A 17,093-nucleotide genomic window follows, 5' to 3' on the forward strand; every position below is an offset into this window, starting at 1 on the left:
TCTAGTTCTGACTTTAGAAGAAATATTTTGACACTATGCATTCGCTTACAATTTCCATCTGTTCCTCCATGTGTTCTGCTTGTTCACCTTTGAGCGACTAAAATTTGTTATTTACAACTGAAATAATTCACAGATGAAATGGCCTTCAAATCCTGAAAACAAACAAACAGACAGAAAACGAAAACAGACAGAGTCACTAGGTGGCTCTTTGAAGGATTGCGCCGGGCAAAGGATGAACATTGAATTTGAAATACTTTAAAGAATAATCAGATATTTTACCTGTATTGGTAAATAATGAACTAGTTTTTATTCAGTCTGCTGAAAATTGTATTTGGCTTTATGATGAAAAAATGTCAACTAATTAGACTAAAAAGAAAACAAGAAGTCTAGAAAACAAAAATGGGGGGAATCAGGGGATGTCTTGGGCACTTTATAATCTCTAGGAAAAGAGCTTTGATTCCAGGATTGATGAGATTGTGTTAAGGACAAAATAGCCTCCATCCTTATTTACAAATGAATTCTTCAGATCCTATCACTTTTTTCTACCAAAAAAAAAAAAGAAAAAAAAAATCTCAAGATAGAAAGCAGCTTTAAGTCAATGGGTAACAGAGTGCAGTTTGATTTTCTAAGGAAGGAAAGCGATAGTCACAAGCAAACACACACACAGACACACACACACACACACACACACACACACAGTGCTCTGCCAAGTGAGGAATTAACTTCCCAAGCATGGACCTCAGGCCTAGTCTAGTGGCTGTGATAGATCCATGCAGCCATTTGACAGGTTGTGATAACCTTTTAATGGAAAACAGTGTGAAGGAGCGGTGAAGGATTACTGAGTTCTAACAACATCTGTCTGCTAATTAAGACCCTTTTCTCATTATCACCATGTAGTTCCAGGAACCTGTGTGGCATCTGTAGAATAATGACTCACTTCCATGAGTTCTTTAGACCCTGAGAAAAAAGGAAGCACTCAAGTTTTGGGCATAGAACATGAGGTTTTAAGGTACAGGGAGAAGCGAGTTTTTCAACAGAAAAGATCACCCATCTGGGACTGATGTCTGTGAAGATACTTACATCCCTGGGATTAAGTATCAAACACACTAGCAAGATGTGTAATCACCAAAAAAAAATTTTTTTTTAAAGCTCTGTTTTAACAAAAGCGCTCTATATTTCAGTATTATTAGGAAGTAAGGCATCCTTAAGGGACAAGCCATGAGTCAAACAGGTCTTTTGAAAGGATAGGGTTCAAGCTCTGATTTCTTCTTATTAACAAGATCTCCTTTGTTTCGGATGGCTTGTTTCCACTAAGAAATATAACCAGAACTTGCCTGTGGTCTGTGAACTTTCCCTCAGTGGAGCTCAGAATCATGACTAACACTGGCTGGATTTCCCCATTACGGTAGTCACTGGATTCAGTTACAACTGAACTGGCGAGTTCTAACTAGGTATTTGGAATTGCTTATCTGAGCGCAGATTCCTACTGAGACTTACCGTTTGGTTTTGCAAAGTGTTTGACTTCTTTAAAGCTTTCCCTAGATTTCCCTGGCAGTCCAGTGGTTAAGATTCTGTGCTTCCCATGCGAGGGGTACAGGTTCAATTCCCTGTCAGACAACTTAAGATCCCACATGCTTCACAGCAAGTGCCAAATAAATAGCCTAGCATCATATGATATTTAAAAAAAAGTTTTTGGAGAAGGCAATGGCAACCCACTCCAGTATTCTTGCCTGGAGAATCCCAGGGATGGAGGAGCCTGGTGGGCTGCCGTTTATGGGGTTGCACAGAGTCGGATATGACTGAAGCAACTTAGCAGCAGCAGCAGTATATATATATATATATATATATACACACACAATAGAATATTACTCAGCCATAAAAAAGAATGAAACAATGCCATTTGCAACAACATGGATGTAGCTGGAGATGACTGTATTAGCTGAAGTAAGCCAGAAAAAGGCAAATATCATATGATATCACTTATGTGTGGAATCTATAATATAGTACAAGTGAACAAATCTATAAAACAAAACAGACTTACAGACATGCTTGCCAAGGGGAAGGTGGGTGGGTGAGGGAAGGATTGGGAGTTTGGGATTAGCAGATGCAAACTATTATATATGAGATGGATAAACAACAAGGTCCTACTATATAGCACAGAGAACTATATTTCATATCTTTCTTTATTTTATTTCATTTCAACCTATATTTCATTTCATTTCATTATGTGATAAACCATAATGGAAAGGAATATAAAAAAGAGCATACACATGTGTATAACTGAATCACTTTTCTGTAAACAGAAATTAACACAATATTGGAAATCAGCTACACTTGAATAAAAAAAATTAAAAAAAAAAAGTTTTGCATAAATGACAAATTTCAACTAAAGATGTTTGGTGCCTCTCCAGAAACTCCATGGGAACAGGAGGAATTAAACTGGCAAAGTGGACGTGGGCTAGGGTTGGGTTGAGTTCTGCCTGCTTGGATGTTGGGGTGGCTTTGCAGAGCCATGATTGCCTCACAGCTAAGGGGCTCCCCAGCCCTGATTTCCTGCTGTGTGCTCTTTCCTTCATCAGTGTTTAGGTATGGAGCCCTCAGTGAGGCATGAAAAGACCAACGATCTGTATTAAATACAGACTTGCAGTGTCTGTGGTTTATATTTGAAAGGCGGGAAAACCATAGCCATTCTGAATTATAACAGCATCAGGAGATGGAAGTGCTTTATTGTCCAGCTAGATATATCACCTCCAGGAAAAAGAAAACCTGGGAAGGGAGATGGGAGGGAGGTTCAAAAGGGAAGGGATTACATGTATACCTATGGCTGATTCATGTTGAGATTTGAGACAAAACAGCAAAATTCTGTAAAGCAATTATCCTTCAATTAAAAATTAATTTAAAAAAGAAATGTGAAAAAAAACAACAAATTATATCTAAGACCCTACCTATGAACCTTCTTAATATTCCCTGTTTCTGCCAGAGAAGGGAAACAGCCAGGCAGCTTCGATAAGACCCTGACCTCTCCTCTACCTTTCTTTTACATGTTTCAAGGTGCCCTTGTTTGGTTTAGCTGTAAGCGGAATGATGGTTTCCATCGAGTTTTTCCAACAAGCAGATGATGTCAAATATATAAAACAGCTCGACCAGATGATGAGAGTAGGACATTGAACACATGGCTCCAGTTTTGTTTTGTTTTGTTTTTAAATATTGTGTTCTTTGGAAAAAGAGTTCGAAGCATGCACCTGTCTGTTTTCTTTTTATTGAACAAGGTTTAATGGCAACAGTAGGAAAACAGGTGTCTGTTCAGCTTGAGCATGAAGGCCTAGAAATTGAAAGACAAAATAGAACAAAAATCCCCAAGTCTTGAAGGAAAGCTTCTTTAGGCATGATGTAGTGGGGGTTAATTTATAATTTCGGCCCAATTCCTGCAAAGGCGCGGGATTTGCCTGTCATATTTCCCATCCCCCACCGCTAACCTAAAAAGGATATGTTCTTTAGAAAAACAAGACCTAGGGTGAACTAAGTATTATGAGACCAGCTAGTCCTCTGGGCAGCAGGGCAAAGTGTTCTCTGGAGGTGAAGCATTTTAAGTTATGTGTGTTTCTCAAATGACCCTGTTTATGAAACAGAAACAGAATCACGGACATAGAGAGCAGAGTGGTGGTTGCCAAGGGGGATGGGCTTAGGAAGGGATGGAGTGGGAGGTTGGGGTTAGCAGATGTAAGCTTTCATTTATAGAATCGATAAACACCAGGGTCCTACTATACAGCACAGAGAACTATATTCAGTATTCCATGATAATCCATAATGGAAAAGGATCTTTAAAAAGAATGTGTATGTGTATAACCGAATCCCTTTTCTGCACAGCAGAAATTAACACAACATTGCAAATCAACTATTTGTTGTTGTTGTCGATGATGACATCTTATTGCTAAGTCATGTCTTACTCTTTTGCAACCTCATGGACTGTAGCCTGCCAGGCTCCTGTGTCCATGGGATTTCCCAGGGAAGAATATTGGAGTGGGTTGCCATTTCCTTTTCTAGTCAACTATACTTCCAAAAAACAAACAAAAAAAAAAACTGAAGAAAAAATAAAGTTGTGTGTTTGAAACTTTGTTTTCTGGCCATATGTAAACGGCCATAGCGATATTGAAAAAAGATTTCTGGGTGTTATTTGGTGGCCTAGAATTTGTGCTAGGACCCTAAAAACCACAGAAACACATTTCATGGACACATCGTCCTACAGGAAGGGATGTTTTGCTATTCTGGTCATGAACCTGAGAACAGGGAACTCCTGGGAGTTCTGGGAAAATCTGTGCCTTGAAATTAACCAAGTGCAAGACAGCAAGATTCCTATCATCGAACATGCTTTTACTGCTTCATTACTTTATACGCAACAACCTTTGGCCTCAGTGTGGAAAATATTGAGCTTGTGGAACTGGAGTCTGGCTCTTTATGTCTACAGTCATGACACAAACGCAGAATTTCTGTAGTTTGGCTAAATGGCGTGTAGCGATGGACAGTCTAGGGGTTTAGAGCTGCCAAGGTGCTGTTTGAAGGGATAGTCGTCAGGTCTATTGTGTTAGAGATCCACTGATCAAAGGGGTCTGACTCCAACCTGAAACCCTCGGAAGATGGTGTCTGTGTTGTCTGGACCTTGTTTTTTACCTATACTTTTAAGAGACTCCTTTATGCAAAACACTGGACATGTAGATTACTTAAAATGATTTGTCAGGAGTCATTTCCTGTCAAGGACATGCTTTCATAAATCCTAGGACTATCACTACCTACATATCTGTATACTTAGAATTTTGGGCAAACTAGAATATTGTCTGCTTGTAACGGGTTCCTTGATATCAACAGACATGTGGTAGTTACATTAGGAAAGCATCAGTCATGTAGTTTTGGCTGCAAGACTTGACATTTTAATTTTACCAATGAGTGTTGAGTATTCAGAATAGGCTTCAGTCCCTCTGTCTTATTATGGGTAGTTCCTAGATTGTGTGAAGAGTAATGAGAAAATGTGTGTTTAGGCTGTTTGAATGCTTTAGAAAGAGGTGCAATACAAGGTGTGAAATACAAACTTCATCATTTAGTTCTTGCTTAATTTTAATGTATATGCATACAAAGTAGTGTTAATTCATCAGTATGGCACCAGTTCCTCTCCCATCATTTCCGTGCTAGTTTGAGCAGTCTTCCTGTCTCATTTAGGCCTTCATATCTGCTTCCCTGATCTGGTCTCCATTTTTCTCCCCTTCCAAAGACTATAGAATAGATCATTAATTTTTTTAATTATGGCCCTAAGCAAAAGCCCAACTCCCTCCATGACCTACAGATTAAACATTAATTTCAGCCAGGGTTTCTTTAATATGGATGTATTATTATTTTATAGCCTCATTAACTTCACCTCCCTATTTACAATCCATCTCCCAAACCTGCTTTTCATTGAACGTGAGATTTATTTTTCTACATCCACAAATTCATTTGCGTTTCCCTTTAGTAGAATGCCTTCTTCTCCCCAAAGTACAGATGCAATTCCCCTTCTAGATCATCCTTTCAAAGTATCTTCCATTCTGCATATTTATTGTTAGGATCACACCTACCTGACCTAATTGATTCATCTTTACTCTTGCTGTTGTGAATATAATTCTTTTATTTTATTAGATTTTCTTGCTAGTTAATATAGATATCCAACCATTTCTTCATTAGTTGCTAAGTCATGTTCCACTCTTTTTTAACCCCTTGGACTGTGGCACCCCAGTCTTCTCTATCCTCCACTATTTCCCAGAGTTTGCTCAAATTTGATAAAGTATCCACCTGCAATGCAGGAGACCCCAGTTCAATTCCTGGGTCAGGAAGATCTGCTGGAGAAGGGATAGGCTACCCACTCCAGTATTCTTGGGCTTCCCTTGTGGTTCAACTGGAAAAGATTTCACCTGCAATGCAGAAGACCTGGGTTTAATCCCTGGGTTGGGAAGATCCCCTGGAGCAGGGAAAGGCTACCCACTTCAGCATTCTGGCCTGGAGAATTCCCTGGACTATATAGTTCATGGGGTCGCAAAGAGTCAGACACAACTGAGCGACTTTCACTTTCACATGTCCATTGAATTGGTGATGCCATCCAACCATCTTATCCTCTGCCACCCCCTTCTCCACTTGGCCCTCAATCTTTCCCAGCATCAGCATCTTTTCCAGTGAGTCAGCTCTTCACATCAGGTGGCCAAAGTATTAGGGCTTTAGTTTCAGCCACAATCCTTTTAATGAATATTCAGGGTTGATTTCCTTTAGGATTGACTGTTTTGATCTCCTTGCAGTACAAGAGACTCTCAAGAGTCTTCCCCAGAGAAGGAAGTGGCAACTGACTCTATGGATAGTATCCAATTATATCATTTTCCAATAATGATTATTTCATCTTTCCTACAGTTGTACCACAATTTGTTATTCCTGCCTTGTTGCATTGGCTAGAACTTTCAAAGCAGTAGTCAGCATTCTTGGCTTAGTCTTGATATTAAGGAAACCACCTTACCAAGAGTTTCACAGTTAAGTATGACTTAGGTTGGTGGCCAGAAGTCAATATTTTTAGGGAGTATAGAGTATCATTCTAATTCCAGTTTATAAAGACATCTTTTTTAAAAGCCTGAAATTTATATTTTGCATTTTTAAGTTTTAAACATAGGTAAGCATACATTTAAACATGTATTTATAGATGTATAAATTTAAACATGCATACTGAACATATGAAAGTGCAGAGAATAATGCAGCAAATTGCCATGCAGCCATCATCCACTTCAGCAGTGATCAGTTTTGTTTTGTCCTGATTTCACTCACTTTCCTCTCCTCTTACTGTTTTGAAGTAAATCACAGATGTCTTATTCAATGTAGACATATTGCAGCATGTATCTCTGAAAGATAAGGACTATTTTAAACATAACCATAATGCATTTGACACATATACCAATTAAGGATAACCCTTTAGTAATATGTATTATCTAATCAATGATCAGATTGCCTCTTTTATCAGGATCTAAATAAGTTTTACTCATTGTGATTGGTTTATGTATCTCCTTTTAATGTCTATATTTTAGGTTTTTCTTTTCTCTCACCCTTGGATCTGTATCTAGTTCTAGTTGTCTTTGTCTTTTTATCTTCTTTTAAATTTTTTTAAAGAAATCAGGTTATTTGACCTGTAGAGCCTCCATAGTTTGGGTTTTGCCAGTTGCATCCTATGATGTTATTTTATATGTTCCCCCGACCTGTGTTCTTCCTGTAAATTAGTAGCTGTGCCTGGATGCTTGATTAAATTCAGGTTTGATTTGGGGGATAAAAATGCTTTATAGATAGTTTTATAGAAATTGATTTTCAGTCTCATCAGTGTTGATTATCTCTTGAAATGACCATATGACTTTTATTTTTTATATGCCATGATTTTTTTAATTTGATGAATAAGATAATGAATTTGCCTCATAGTTTCTGTCTTTTAACCTTTCATCTACTTTCATTTCATTTACTTGATGAATAAATTAACCTGTGTCATTAAATGTCACATGGTAATTTCAGCAGCTCCCTGAATAACTGAATCCTTGATCAGTTCCCTTTGTTTTGATGTGAGTTGTTTGGTGCTCCAAACTTTTGACCAATTTGGAAAATGACTGTTTAACATTTTCTACAATGGCATGACCTTCTTCAAACCAAATTGATCCTGATAGAAAATGCAGAATACAGTAAAGAATGTGTCCCTTCTACATTTAGCCTGGTGAGATCTATAAATACATCAAATTAAGCCAGTCAAGTGTACTGCTAATATTTGCTTTGTAGACTACATAGATTTTACTCCTTTAGGAAAGGTATTGATAGGAAAAGAGTCAATGAACAGCTTGAAAGTTTGTTGACTTCTGGCTATGGAAATTTTATACTCAGATAAAACTGTCAGCAATTAATAGAAAATATACAGTAGAAATGTATATCTGGAGTGGCTTCTTAGCTATGAAAAGATTATTGGCTTAAGGAAGAAAATGTAGCTTTCCTGTAACTCCACCCAGCCAGCAATCCACTGTAGGAGACTCCCTTAGCAAAGCTAAGACATCCTAAAAGGTGTTTATGCCATTAACTTGTTGCTCTAATAAGTAGTTGACTAGAATGATCACCCTGTGATCATTGTGAGTGAAATGTGCTGTAAGAAAAAGAGAAAAAAAGCAACATCTATTGTTTGAAAAATAACCTTTCTTGACAAGTTTTATTTTTCTAAGGATAACACTATCTAATGACACCCAGGCATTTGCTCAGCAACTGCTGGCAACTTAGAATCTGTTTTCTGTTTAGCTACAAATGAGCTCAGGGTTACAACAAAAATTATATTTTCTTTTAGGTGGAGAAACCCCGTGGGTCACTTTTCATTCTGCTGAAGAAGGAAGAAATAATACTAGAGTCTTCCCAGAGAGCTTGTAAGGGAGGGAGGAATCTAAAGGCAATCTTATGAATTGCCTTCAGCCCCAATATACATATAAGAAAATAGAAAATGAGTGTGTCCTGATTCACTTCTGTGACCTTGGGCAGCCTATACACTTTTGTGAATTGCTTGAGGAATTTTATGAAAGGCTGCAGAACTATTCTTTTGAGATTATTTGTATCCTCTTTTTCAATATGGGATAAATGATACAATCTGTGAAGATTCTTTTTGGTCCACCATTCTACGTGCTCATTAGGTGCTAAAACTCAAGTCCATCACTTAAATCAAATAACCTCCATCAACCCTTGTCACCTTATTCTTTGGAGACAGATGCTTACCTTCTGGGTAATCTACCAGCTTCTAAGTATTTCCAGCTTGGGACTTCCCTGGCAGTCCAGGGGTTACAGCTTCACCTTCCAATGAGGGGATGTGGGTTTGATCCCTGACTCAAGGCCAAAAAACCAAAACATAAAACAGAAGTGATATTGTAACAAATTCAATAAAGACTTTAAACAATGGTCCCCATAAAAAAAAAAATCTTAAAAAACATTACTTCCAGTTTGTTAGTGAGTGCTGAGGTCCATGAAGTGAGATGCTCTAATTCTACTTTAGAAAGTTCTGGTTCCATTTATGGTCTCATGATGGTTCTTCCCTTAGGAAGAGGGAAGTGTTTCTATAGCAGAGTTGAGGAGAGGAGAGGCCAAGGAGATAGGCTCTGGGAATACCCAGGTCAGGATGGGTTTCTTTGATCTCTTATCACATCCCCCCCCCCCCCCGCCCCAACCAAGTATCTATTTGCTATTCAGCAAAGGATTGAATTACTACTTGAAAAAAAAAAAAATGCCAACCCAGAGCAAGGCTTCCGTGGTTTTGTCTGGCTCTGGATCTTGCTTTGGAGAACAAATGCCTTCCCCACCCATCCGTTGGCATCTATAGGAACTGCTTTAGGTGGCGCGGCTTTTCCTGCTCATCTTCTGAGCCAGAGCATCATTTTCCAGAACCACATAAGCATTTTTTCCTAGTAGAAGTTCAAAGTGCTCTGGTACATAATAGCTGAGGAGCTATATTCTAAGCAAAAATAATAATTTCAGATTTATTTTTAAAAATCGGGAGATCGAAGATCAAGGAAACATGCAGATTTCTAAATATATAGCCACGGAAAATATCACAGGTAAGGATTGGAGAAAAAAAAAAACCCTGCAACTTTGCAGCGATTGCCAGTTTCATGTCGGAATATAAAAATTATTAGTATTTGTATATGTTATTGAGAAAACTGCATGGAGTGATTTAATTTCATCTTTTGCAAGTAAACTGTTAAGAATTGTCCTTAAAACTCCTATTCTGGGCTCATTCCCTCAGGGAAGACAGGATCTAAGGATCCTTCCTTGAGGTAGACACTATAAACTCATACTAATTCCTGCTAATTGTCAAAGAAGAATAGACTGGTTTCTTATCAGCTGTTTCCTTTTGTGTAATAGCTGTGGTCTGTTAGTGCTATCTGCTTCACTGATAAGGAAAACACCACCTAAAACAAGCAAGAAAGTGAACCATCCTTTCCAGCAGTATTTTCTTTTTAGGCTGTCTTTGAGCAGAAAAAGCCTGGTATACTAAAGGAAATACACTGTGTGATTCCATGGGAAAATATTTAGTAATGAGCAGCCAACACTTAATCACTTCTCAAAATTTTATTGTGTATATTTACTAAAGTGTGCAATAGTATGTGATTCCCAAAATGTTTAGTTACTGATTCTGTGGCCCATATTCTATAGACATGTTGCTATTAATATTTTTAAATATTTTAGAGTTTTAAACTGTTCAGATAACCCATACGATTGTAAATACGTTGAATTTATGTAACTTGAAGCCCAGTCCGAAATGTTTGAGAATTGCACCTGAAACTTACAATATATTGTAAATCATATTCTTCAATAAAAAAAATTTTAAGAACCATTATAGAATTATGTGGATCTGGAAAGTTGAAAATAATTACATATTTGAGATAGTTTCTTTTTCTTTTAGCTCAATTGTTCTTCAGTTTTATTTTATATGCAAATTGAATAGGTATAAATTATTGACAGTGATTTTGAAAAAGAATAATTTATTAATATTTACTTCATGTTTTATAATCACTCAATGGTTACCCCTCCAAATCAAACCATCTCTTCACATTTTGTGAAAGAATAATTTACCAAGAAACAACATTCAAGGCTGACTGTATGTAATTACAGAGTCCGGACAGAAATGTTTTTGCTTCTCTTTGTTCCATATTTATGCCATTAGTAATGGAAACATGTCATCTCTTTGTGTGTAATTTTGCAGCTGGCAAAGCATTTTATCAAGCTTTGCAGCAATGCTATGATATCTCATTTTTGTAGCTGAATACTCTGAGACAGGTAGCTGGGGCCAGAGTCCTGCAGATAGTATTTGGCAAAATTGTGCCTTGCACCTGATTCTTCTCAGCTAACTCTAGGGTCGTTTCACTACCTTTTATCTATAAAGATCTCCTTTTAGGGAAAATTGTTTACAGTCTTACAAATTTCCACTGCAGTGACTTTAGTTATTGTTATGTCTAGGTGGTCATTAAAGAATTGTGGATAGATGGAAAGAAGAAAGAGGCAGGCAGGCTAGAAAGGAGGGAATCCTATTGCATGGTGCAGGATTTGGGGAGTCTTTAAAATGGTAAATTTATTCTCCACATCGTTGGTTAAGTCAGAGAACTGTCCAGACCTCCTCAAAATGGCCACTAGTCACTAGTCCTGATGGTCACTTGTCTATCCTGACAGACCAGGCTGAGAGTGAAACGCTTGAAGCAACTACTGTACCACTTACACTTTCTTCCTTATAATTTTGAAATTGGTAACATCCCAGAGAAGGTGTGTTTGGGACAAAACGTCCATATAAATGCCAAACATAAAGGTAATGAAGTCATAGTTACATATTCCTAATTGCTGTTCAGTTAGCACTTACTTTTGTTGTTGTTGTTTAGTTGCTAAGTCGTTTCTGACTCTACCCGCAGATTTTGACCAACTAGTTACAAAGCAGAAGGAGGCAGAGTTTATTAAGGACTGAGTAAGTGAGATCTCTGTTGCCTACTTCTAAAAGCAGCTATGAAGGTCATCTTTTAGGTATCAAAAGCACATTCTCTTGGCAGAATTGTAATCTTTACCTCTTATAAATTCCTGCCAGCTGCCTTAAAAAGAAGGCTGTTTCTACAGTTTGGCTGAAGAACCTGCTTTGTCTGTCTCATTAATTTCTGGCAGAATTACCAAACGGAAACTGACTGTGCAATATAGCATGTATAGGCCAAAGACAAAGGATATCACTGCAAAATTTATAGATCTGCTTAGGGCTGACTGTGCACAGCGTTCAACTAAGGAGAATATAGGGAAGCCTGGCAAAAATCTGAAAGATGCATTTATCACCATTTCCATCCCCGGTTCTTCTGACAATTACAACTTATTCCCGTGTTTGGCTGTTGGTTCAGAACAGCTGTACCCAAGTCAGTCCACGCGTTGTGTCTCCTGGGAGTTAATTTCTGCTTTGTAATTCCGTGATCATTTTTATTCTTTCTGCTGCTAAAGGATGTAAGCACTAAGTAAGATAGTCCCTGATCGCATAAGAGAGCTGCTACTTCATTTTCTCCAAGAGTTATTATCAACTATTCCTATTCCTAGTGATCCTAGTCCATGATCTAAGGACGTTTCAAATGATTGTGTCATAATTCAGGGTGTCATGCAAAGGATAATGCATGTCAGGGAGAATACTTTTAAAGGATTGGGGGAGGGGGAATGGATTATTTCAAGTTTTAACCCCACATTTCTTAATGCTACTTAGTTATTAATGCAAGATCAGAAGGTGCAAGGAATAGGTATGATGTATCTGTCTCTTCTGTCTATCACAGCTGATTTTCTTTGTTAGTTTGCAATGAATATGGAGTGTCCGCTTTGGCGGGGAAGGGAATGTTGGTTTTGCTGGTTTTAGTGAAAGCCTCAGCATTTGTTCTGGAAGAGCCTGCTGCAGTGTTTGCTGCCCAGCTTGGATAAGGGGGAATTCTTAGCAGACTGGCAGGAGGGATTCAGGGACTGCTGCTGGGGTCTGCTGGAGGCTCAGAGCTCCTTTGCAGGAATGAGGGTGACAGAACTCTGCGGGCGGTCCCTTCAGCAGAAATACTCTGCCCAATTTGTCATTCCATAGATCCCTGTCAGCAGTGAACGTTCTTAAGCACAAAACCTTTAACATTGAAGACAACCACCCACCTGATATTTTTAAAGGTAGTTGCCATGGATGAAAATATTCATAACACCTAAGTATATAGTTTTTGACATGAAGATATATGTCAAAATTCTTGCTAAGTGATATATAGAAATTGCCTACTCAATCATATTATAGACCAAATGATGCAAATTATGTTCCCTTCTTCCTGAGAAGAAAATGGTAAAAGGGTAGCTGATAACAGAGGGTAAAAAAACCTCTCTTTACATTCCATGGTTCTTTGATTAGGTTTATAGACCTGATTTGGAGAGAGCTTTTTATTGGAATAGTTAAGAAATGAACCCAATTTTTAATTACTATAGTAATGATTCGAGAAAAGCTTGCCTCTTTGAAATCTTCAGATTTCTATTAAGCTTTACATCTGATTGATAGATACCAAAATTAAGATTCTTCCCTATTTATTCCATTTCCACACCTGCTGTTATTCATCAGATGCCAGTTTAGCACCAATTCGTTTACCTTGTTGTTGTTAAGTCACTAAGTTGTGTCCAACTCTCTGTGATCCCATGGACTGCAGCACGCCAGGCTTCCCTGTCCTTGTCTATCTCCCGCTCAAACTCACGTCCACTGAATCGGTGATCCTTTACCTAGATTATTGATCATCTCTGTAAAAGTCCTGTAAGAGTCCCCTGTTTTCTAAATGGGAAAATTGACCATCTGGGTGGTTCAGTAACTTGCTCTTGAACACAAAGCTAGTAGGAGATGGTATTTGAACCAGATCTGTCTCCTAAGTGCAAATCATTTTGACTGTCCTTTGCTCTTCCTCCTAAAAGCCATTGGTGAGAACCATGAAATGGTCCCAAACTTGCCTTAGACAGAAGAATAAGAGACCAGAAAGGCATGGAGTCATTCAGAAACTGGATAATCAGATGCTAAGTATTTTGGTCAGGTAGAGTAACAATTCAAGCAGAATTAGAGGAGCAATTAGGTTAAATGTCAAACACAATGTGCACTGATGAAGGAAATGAAAAAGAAAGGCAGGATAAAATGGAAAAATACATGAAAGGTCAAATATACGCAAACAACGGCATCTGAATTCCAGTTGCAAATACTAAAATCAAAATTAATAAGGAGCACAAAGGGTTAAAAATCACTAAGACTGTGTCAGATAATATTTCATTTCATAATGAAATAATGTTATTAGTTGCCATTTAAAATTGATACCTAAATTCAGTTGCACTGATATGAATTTATATCACTATATTTGAGCCTTCCTGCAAAATGTTTCTTTTTTTTTTTAACTTCTTATTTTGTATTAAAGTATGGCCAATTAACAATGTTGTGATAGCTTCAAGTGAACAGTGAAGGGACTTGGCCATACATGGAAAATGTGTTTTTCTTAGTAGATCTTCTCTTTTCCACTTCTTTAGAAGATAAAGTATTGGTTATAAGAAATGTTTGTTTCCTATTTAATTGTAATTAAGTTAACTATAATTACCCTTTTATAATTTTATTCTGTTTATTTACACATAGAAAGTACTTCGTGTCTTTAAGTCTTAATGCTGTTGTTTGTTAAGCCAGAAAGTTTAGTGGAGCACATCTTATCTATATGAGCTCTTCCTTCTAAAAACATTTAAAGGCTGCTAAGAAGAGGGAAAGATGGGTGTAAAACTTTCCCTTGTTTATCTTTTATCCAGCCACATCTACATCTACAGCTGGGACAAGCCATCTTGTCAAGTGTGCAGAGAAGGAGAAAACCTTCTGTGTGAATGGAGGCGAGTGCTTCATGGTGAAAGACCTTTCAAATCCCTCAAGATACTTGTGCAAGTAAGAAAAGAAATCCTCTGTGTGACTTCTGTCCATGACCGCTTCTTTCAGATGATTCCGTGTCTCATGATGTATTGTTGCTGCCTTTTCCAGTTTTGTTGCATCGTTTGAATAATGCTGTTTTATTTGTAGAGTGTTGTGAAAAGTTCACACCATTTATCTACTCTGTTATATCCAGAATGGTTTTTTGCTTTTTTCCATGTGGGTGTTTGGTTGTTGTTTTTTTTTTGTGGGGGGGGGGGGTGGTTTGCCTTCATATTTATAAAGTTGCTTTGCTTGTGGTTTTCCTCCTTGTTACTTAAGAGAGATGTGCAAATATCATAGACGCCTAGAACTTTGGACACCTGCATCTCCATCCAATGTATGAATGAAGCTGTAAGATAATATTCCTTTTTACCCTGGTGTCACCTGTGAAGCAAATAGGACAACTAAAAGAAGCAGAAGGGCAGGCAATTATTTGCTGACCCATCTGTTAAACTTGGCATTAGCTTTATAGCTCCTTTAAAAAATGGAGTTTAAGTTGATCTCACTAATGAAAAACCAGCAATGTGTATTAGTTTGGAAATGCACTTAGTGTGTGTAGCATCATTGCGTGTAGAAGGCAGAGTGTTTTTTCATGCACTGTAGTTATTTATAGATATGTTTAAAATGGTGCTCTCTCCAATGACCTGAAGGAGTTGATGAACCGTTAAGAAGTATCACAGTTATTCTCTCTCAATAGACAAAATTAAACAAAGATGTTATCAGGACATTAAATATTAAAACTCTGCAGTTAAAATTAGTAGGTCTCATTAAAAGCATGTTTATTGTGTAATGCATTTTTAGTTTATGCTTGATATATAGGGTCTGTGTGGTCCATGGACTCAAATAATTTGTCATGTTAAAAGATATTTAATGTCTCATTGAAATGATTAAAAATACATGTTTATTTTGTAGTTAACTAGGAGCTGTATCTTTCATAGATATAGAGAATAATTATAAGCCAAGATAAAATTAATAGGTAAGAATCTTTTCAAAACTTTGAAGCAAGGTAAAAAATGAAAGCATATATATAAAAAATAATTTCTTCCAACTCTGAATGATTTTATGACTATCAAATGTTTATTTTTTTAATTTTTTATTTTATATTGTGATTTAGCCAATTAACAATGTTGTGACAGGTTCAGGTAGGCAGCAGAAGTACTCAGTCATACATGTACATGTATCCATTCTCCCCCAAACTCCGCTCCCATCGAGGCTGCGGCATAACACCGAACAGTTTCCTATGCCAACATGTTTATTGTTTGAAAATTAAAGATTCACTTTTTTGGTCACCAGCATATCAAATCTATGTACCTATAGCAGAGAATTAAAATTGGTCAGTTTCAGCCTTTGATTCTGCCAGTTTGCTGTGAATATATCCCAAACATTGCTCCCTCCCTGAATTTTTCATTGTGAGTGGAAATGAATAAATTCTGTAATTTCCTATAAGATTTTCTCTGATCAAAATAGGAAATATCAGAAGCTGAGAATTGGAATCTGTAAAAATGAGGTACATTTACTATATGGGGACATCCTGCTAGTCTGTCCTAGTCTTAGACATACAATCTAGCTAAGTTTCAGTAAATCTCCTTGGAAGAAAACCTTTAAATTACGGTTCCTTAGATGCTTCTCCTTTTTAAACAATCGTACCCAGGTTATTTAAATCTATGCCTCCTTTTTTTTTTTTTTTTTACTTCTTTGAAACTTCTCTGAGATGACTCAGTTTTAATTATAATAATGAAACATGATCTTTTTCATACTAGCCTTTGCAAAAAAGATTTGCAAGCTGAGTGAGTACATATGATAGTTTCTGAATACCTCTTAGGAACCAATGCAGTTATTCCCTACATATTAATTTCAGCTATTCTGTGGCCCTCCCACGACCTATACAAAACCTGCTGTCACCTAAGTGCTATTCATTGGTTCCATTTTGGTATTGTGCCAACAGCTGTGATTTTTTTTTTCCCACCCACACAGCTTTTCATTAAACATTAAGTCCAATCTAGAAAGAAATACTTGTTTTTTATTTTTCTAATCTTAATATGAAATGTTTGGTATTCCTCTAATAGTTACTAAAGCAGCAAACCACAAGTAAACATTGTGTCCCCCAACTGAATCCTGTACCAATTCTCAGAAAATTTGCACTATGATTTTATCATATCTTTTTTTTTTTTTTGGTAATTGTAATCTTTCAGAAAAGTGTTAAAGATTATCATGAGCTCTTATTGGAAAGAAAACCTGTGACATTTATGATTTTGATAAGTTTTATCCCCCTTTTGCACTGCCTTTATTAATACATGAAAGCAAGCCAGAACACTGAAGAATTGAGTGTAGTCAATATCCAAAATATTTCATGCCTTTTTTGTTCAATGAGTATATCTTTTAATCCCTGTGTTGCAAACATGTATAACATTAAAAACAATCACTAGTCAGAAATGAAACAAAGGCGCATAATATACCAAGTCTTACAATAACATGTTGTTCACTGGACGACTTGAATAGAAACAGAAAACGTGAAAGTGTTGCGTTGGCTCATCATGGCCCTGTGTATGAAGCCGGTTCATAGTTTCCATATGGTCCATCTGTC

At 37.1% G+C, this 17,093-nt stretch overlaps 1 protein-coding gene across 11 annotated transcripts in view; it reads left to right on the forward strand.

The window, feature by feature from the left end:
• Positions 1-17,093, forward strand: part of NRG1 (neuregulin 1) — a 229,230-nt gene that overhangs the window by 176,185 nt on the left and 35,952 nt on the right. For all 11 annotated transcript variants that reach the window (XM_043454343.1, XM_043454342.1, XM_043454344.1 and 8 more), the window contains one exon: positions 14,356-14,485. In XM_043454343.1, the coding sequence (XP_043310278.1) occupies positions 14,356-14,485 (130 nt within the window). The remainder of the gene's footprint in view (positions 1-14,355; positions 14,486-17,093) is intronic.

The sequence above is a fragment of the Cervus canadensis genome, chromosome 31 (assembly GCF_019320065.1).
Source record: "Cervus canadensis isolate Bull #8, Minnesota chromosome 31, ASM1932006v1, whole genome shotgun sequence".
NCBI classification, from domain to species: domain Eukaryota; kingdom Metazoa; phylum Chordata; class Mammalia; order Artiodactyla; family Cervidae; genus Cervus; species Cervus canadensis.